Raw genomic sequence first — 6,114 nt, 5'->3', positions numbered from 1 at the left:
GGGGGGGGGGGTTTACAGTATAAATAACCCGTACGAGTACCGCCACCTACAGCACAACTCTGGAAACACACGCAGACACCAGCCTCAATAGCTTAGAAATGTTTTGTTGTTCAGTCGCACAGTCGAGTCCGACTCTTCCCGAATAGGGTTCGGCAAATTCAAGGGAGGGAAACGGTCCAGCTAACATCAATTGTTCATTCCCCTCCACCCGATGCCCAGCATACTCCTGACCAGTGTTCCCTCTAAGCTGAGTTAGTGTGAGCTAGATCAGTTTTTTAGCCTCCGGCTCACACATTTTTTGTCTTCGCTCCGGAAGGACGGCTCCAGAGCAAATTAATTTATGCAGCAGCCAAATCGCTCGCTCGCAACTTTAATGCCAGTAGCTCACAAGGTAGAATTTCTGCTCACAAGACTCCACAGCTTAGAGGGAGCATTGCTCCTGACTGCCTTCTACAATCTTTCCTGTACAAACGAAGCTTCACTTTGGGTCCCTCTCAAGTTTCCCTCTGACCTCCAGAACTCTTTAGATGCAAGTATAAGCAAGATTTAATCCAGGAGAAGGACTCAAAAGGCCTTTGCTTACTGGTTTGTTTCACTTATTCCCTGCCTTTCTCCCCTACGGGGATCCAAACGGCTTACATTATTCTCTTCTCCTCCATTCTATTCTCAAGGCGACCCTATGAGGAAGGTTAGGCTGAGGGTGTGTGAATGGCCCAAGGCCACCCAGTGAGCTTCTATGGGAAAACAGAGATTCGAACCTGAGTCTCTCGGATACTAGTCCAGTGCTCTAACCACTACACCACACCGGCTCTTCGCTTGAGGCAAGGGGAGTTCTTGCCCTCCATACAAACTGTTGTTCTGCCCTCCATACAAACAGAACACACTGAGGAGCTGCCTTGCTGAAGTGCATCCCCCCCAACGGTTGCCTTGATGTGTTAATATTCCTGTAGCTCAGGCCATCTGCCTGTTTTAAACCCCGGTCCCTTTCCCAACTGACCCCCAAAGGGCTGCCACAAGGAGCATTGAAATGCAGCTCTGTCGACGAAACGTGCTTAACACCAACTTAGAAAGCATTTTGGTTCCAGGTTTTTGTGCTGCTGTTCTCTTAAATGCCGAAGGCTGGTTATTAATGTTCCAGCTCAGGCTCTGAGCGACAGAAATTCAGTGCACGGGGGGCTGGAAAGGAAGCTGAGCCGTGTCCTCAAAAGCGCAGTCATTTCAGGCCCTGTGTCTTTGCCTTACATAACGCTCTGCTGGGGGGACCTGAGCTTCAGACGATCGTGCTCATTAAAAAAAACCCTTTGAAAAACCTCTTCATTCCCAAACACTGAGGCCACGGCTGTTCCCTTTGCATTCCGCAAAGCCTCCTCTCTGAAAGCGCACCCAACTGGAAGCGGAACGTGCCACTTTATAAAGGCAAAGCGACAGAGGTGATGCCTTTGCCATTCCAGCTGGGTGGAAGGAGGACCCCCGTCTACGGATCGGGCCAAAAGGCACATCCGCTCCAGCATTCTGTCCCCGACAACTGTTGACCAGAGGCCTCTTAGAAGTCTTCAGGCAGGGCATGGAAGGGATAGTTACTCTCTCCCATTTGCTACCACCAGCTGGTGCCCAACAAGCCTCTGAACCAGGAAGCTCCATTCTTTGCTACAGTTAACAGCTGCAGAAAGCGCTTGACCGCTGTCAGCTCACCTGGTATGTTTTCATCCTATTCTTCCTCCATGGAACAAAGTTTGAGCCCAGTGGCACCTTTAAGACCAGCAACATTTAATTCCGCATGCACACAAGAGCTTCTACCCAGAATTAAACTCTGCTGGTTTTAAAAGTGCCACTGGACTCAAACTGTGTTCTCTTGCTTCTGACCAGCACGGTGACCCACCTGAATCTACTTCCTCCACGGAGTTCAGAGGGGCTTATGTGGCTCTCCCTTCCTCAACTCATCCTCACCACCAGCCTGTGCCGTATTTGTTAGGCCAAGTGAGAGCAGCTGGGGAGGTTCAGGATGGCGTGGAAATTCGAACCCAGGGCTCCCTGATCCCACAGACAGACACTCAAACCATCACGCAACCAGGCCCGTACGCACGGGGGTGGCCTATGAGTGCCCGGCTCTCTCCCCAAACAGCAGTGCCTCCCCCCCTTTCCCCTCTCTGTGAAGTGCCCGCCTGGCTTGCCAGGGGAAGAGAAGCACGTCTCAGCCCGAACTGCTTCGGGAGGCGCAAGACGAAGTTCCTGTCTTGGCTCTCCCCTCAGATTGCCCGCAAAGGTTGTGTGTGTGTGTGTGTGGGAAGGGGATGCGAGGAGAATAGCCCGTTGGCACCAGTGTTCCCTCTAAGCTGAGGTAGTGTGAGCTAGCTCAGTTCTTCAGCCTCCAGCTCACACATTTTTGTCTTCGCTCTGGAAGGATGGCTCCAGAGCAAACTGATTTAGGCAGTAGCCAAATCGCTGGCTCACAGCTTTAATGCCAGTAGCTCACAAAGTAGAATTTTTGCTCACAAGATCCCACAGCTTAGAGGGAGCACTGGTTGGCACCAGGGGTTAAGGGGCTGCTCAGGGGGGTTATTGTCCTGCCGTTGCTGATGCTAGCTAGCCAACGGAATCAGGTGGTTCCGGTAAAACCTCGAGGGGCTCTCCCAGCTACTTCGGCGACGTTTGCCAGACATCTTGGATCTTCTGGGGGTAGGCTTTGATTCCCCAGCAACGCACAGTGCTCCGGAGAAAACACAACTCCCTGACCTTTCTTCATTATTTCAGAACTGTCCCAGGTGCTGCTCACCCCCCCCAATTTTTACCTGTCAACTCTTACCTAGCCCTGTCTCTCTTCCTCTGTACTTCCCTATCAACCACCACCCTGTGATGTCGTCGGCTCCGCTGTACTAAACTGCTCCCCTTGGGGCCCCCCTAACAAAAAGTTTTCTGGGCATGGGGCTGCACGTAAGTCTGGCACTTAGTTACTTAGTGACAAGGGTCACTTTGAGGGATCTGCCCAAAGCGAGCTCACCCAGAGCCATGTTCTGTATCTCGCTAGCTGTGGCCAGGGAGATGCCTCTGGGAAACACCAAGAATCATATGGACCGCTGTGATCATCCATCCCACCCTCTAGTCCTCTGATTCCGCTTCAAGAGCGTGTTCACGGTGAACATGTAACGCAGATAGAACAAAAACAGCCTCTGAAGCTGGCGGCTGGAGGGCAGATGGTGAACAGCCACACCAGGGAAGGCAGTTGGGAAACCCTACCTCACCCAGCCCACCCTTCTGGATTCTGTGGTGGGTTCGGGCGGATTAACACTCCCCCCACCGCCCCTTCTATCAGCTCTCAGTTGCTCTCAACATACGATTCCTTCAAGGAGCATGATTGGTCTTTATCAGGCCATTTTGGGAGTCCCCCCACCACATCTGGTTAAGTTACAAAGAGGTATTTTTTTCAACACATCAGAGAGATCGCCCCTAATACACAGAAAACCCTCCCTTGTCTGTGGGTGTCCCTACTGTGCTTTTAACAATCTCTCTCTCTCTCTCTCTCTCTTTTAAGACAGAAAAAACACACAGTACTTTAACTCAGAATCTTAATCTGGGGAGATTGGTATCGGGAGTTGAGAACCTTTGAAAGCCTATACCATGTAAACGTTCAGAAGACCTGAAACACCCACAAATTCTTCTCTGGGATCATGACGTGCTTTTGGGGCAGAGAACACCTGTACTCCAGGGTGGGGGAACCTTTCCATTCAACGGGGGTGGGGGTGGGCAGATTGTCCTTTGGTCCAGTCGAGAGGCACTCACCTCTAAGTAGATCTGAGAGTGGAGGGCCGCAATCCTCAGGAATCGTACAGTCCCCTTTCCCAATGTTTTCAAATAACTTATAAATATTATCCCCCTCAAAGGGATAAAGGCCGGTTGTAATGTTGTATCTGCAAAGAGGAAAGAAAGCAAAAGAGCGCTGACGGAAGAAGGGAGGTTGACGGAGACTCAGAAAAGTGGTCTTCCCTTCTCCCGTGTACCCTCCACACCCTTTCCGAAAGAGATGGAGAAGCCTTTGAGTTCCACCCCCCCACCTCTGCATCTTCCTCCCAATCAACGGAACTGTTTTAGAGCGACATGGAAGGAGAGAGAGAGAGAGGGCTGGGGGTGTGATGGCCAAATTGGCGAAACAAAAATACTTGGGGGGGAGGCGACTCTCTTTGCTAAGCTGAATCCCGCCCCTCCATTAGGCTCACCAGGTCTGGCCATCCCACCACCTTGAAATTAGAACAGAAGAAGTTGGGGGTCATTTCATTTTCTCCTGTCTCCCCCTTCCCTACAGAATATGCAGTACAACGATAAAGAGAGTTATACTTTTTCTAAAACAATTGATTTCAGGGGATTTAGAAGGGATGAGCAGGGAAACTGCAAGGACTTGAAGAGGTCTTTTATTTCCCCTTTCTCTCCTCCTGGCAGCCACCATATCCTTTCCCCTCACCCTGCTTCCTTCTCACCCTCCCACACACCAACCCACCTTTATCTACCCCCCCCCTTTTCAGCTTTCCCATCTTCCCCCCTGACAGTGTCTCCCTTTCTGCTTCTCTCCCACCCACCTACCCCTTTCTGATCTCCCCCCTCCCTGCTTCCTTCCCTTCTTTCCATCTTTTACCTTTTTAGCACCCCCACACCCTTCATTGAGACCAAGACTATCTGCAAAATGGCCAAGATCTCAGTACCAATGTCCCCCCCCATCATACAGCAGGCAGGTTACACAGAAACCAGAGTACAAATGGCAGTTTACTGACACAATGCTCCCTCTAAGCCCTGGAGTGAGCAAAAATTCTACTTTGTGAGCTACTGGCATTAAAGTTGGGAGTGAGTGATTTGTCTACTGCATCAATTAGCTTGCTCTGGATCCATCCTTCCTGAGCCAAGTCAAAAATGGGTGAGCCGGAGGCTAAAAAACGGTGAGCTAGCTCACACTAACTCAGCTTAGAGGGAACACTGGTCAGTACGCAGTCTCATGAGATCTCTGTATGAATCTTTTAAGGCTACAGATGCACCTTCTATGATCTGGGTTTTTAAAACCACCAATACATTAAGATTGCAGAACTGTGTCAAATAAGGCTTCCCCATGGTTGTGTCTGTCTTCTGCTCCCACAGACTTACAGTGTGACCCCCGCTGACCAAATGTCCACTTTGAAGCCAGAAAAGGTATCAAGGCCATTGGCGATTTCTGGAGGCTGGAAAGCTGGTGACCCCTGACTCGTCCGGCACACATCATCCTCTGCAAACGGATGCAATGCCTATAGCGGAGGAATAATGAAGGAGGATCAGACTGGTCAAATGGGTGGGTTTACAGCATGTAGGAGCGGCAGATTAAGTCCAGGTTTCCTCCCTGCAACCAGCCCTGACAGTCAATGAAGAGTCAAAGAAAGGCTTCTTGGCCTCCCCCCTGGACTGGATTGATATCCAGTCTACAGGAGAGCCAATGAACAATCTGAGGTTCCTCCTCTTCCAATCCGCCCTCCTTTTAAAAAGAGCCCCTTAAAAACATATTTACGTTACTCCAAGATCTGAGAACCCCAGGAAGAGCTCTCTCATGTATTTCAATACAAAAATAATAAAGAGATAAACTTCCTTAGAAATTGCCTGTATGTATGCCAAGAGCCATTCTGTTTAGTTTTTCAAGACACAGATAGCTAGTTTTTAAAGTTTCTGGTTTTCTCCTCTCCTTATTTCATAAGACATGGGTACATTTCCCCCAGAATTCCCAGTTGTTGAGGTTGTTAAAAAAAAAAATCCCTGGTCTCCACAAATACCAGAGAAAAGCGTTCCTGCTATTCTCTGGGGGTTCTGCTCCTTCATGAAAGTAAGGTAAAGGTAAAGGTTTCCCTTGCTCGAAAGCCAGTCGAATCCGACTCTGGGGGCGGTGCTCATCTCGGTTCCCAAGCCAAAGAGCCAGCACTCTCTGAAGACATTTCCGTGGTCATGTGGTCGGCATGACTAGACGCCGAGGCACACAGAACGCTGTTACCTTCCCACCGAATAGAGTGGTTCCTCAGTGGAACAGGCTTCCATGGTGGGTGATGGGCGCTCCTTCTTTGGGGATTTTGAAACAGAGGCTAGGTGGCTATCTGACAGCAGTGCTGATTCTTA

At 50.1% G+C, this 6,114-nt stretch overlaps 1 protein-coding gene across 1 annotated transcript in view; it reads right to left on the bottom strand.

The window, feature by feature from the left end:
• The window catches only part of STK11 (serine/threonine kinase 11), an 88,597-nt gene that overhangs the window by 46,669 nt on the left and 35,814 nt on the right, over positions 1-6,114 (bottom strand). The window contains exons 6-7 of the mRNA XM_015407636.1: positions 5,125-5,261; positions 3,778-3,905 (exon numbers count right to left, since the gene is read on the bottom strand). Of these exons, the coding sequence (XP_015263122.1) occupies positions 3,778-3,905; positions 5,125-5,261 (265 nt within the window). The remainder of the gene's footprint in view (positions 1-3,777; positions 3,906-5,124; positions 5,262-6,114) is intronic.

The sequence above is a fragment of the Gekko japonicus genome, unplaced genomic scaffold, assembly GCF_001447785.1.
Source record: "Gekko japonicus isolate JY-2015 unplaced genomic scaffold, Gekko_japonicus_V1.1 scaffold1442, whole genome shotgun sequence".
Taxonomy (NCBI): domain Eukaryota; kingdom Metazoa; phylum Chordata; class Lepidosauria; order Squamata; family Gekkonidae; genus Gekko; species Gekko japonicus.
The sequence above is the reverse complement of the archived record's forward strand: the minus strand, read 5'-3'. Positions and strand labels throughout refer to the sequence as shown.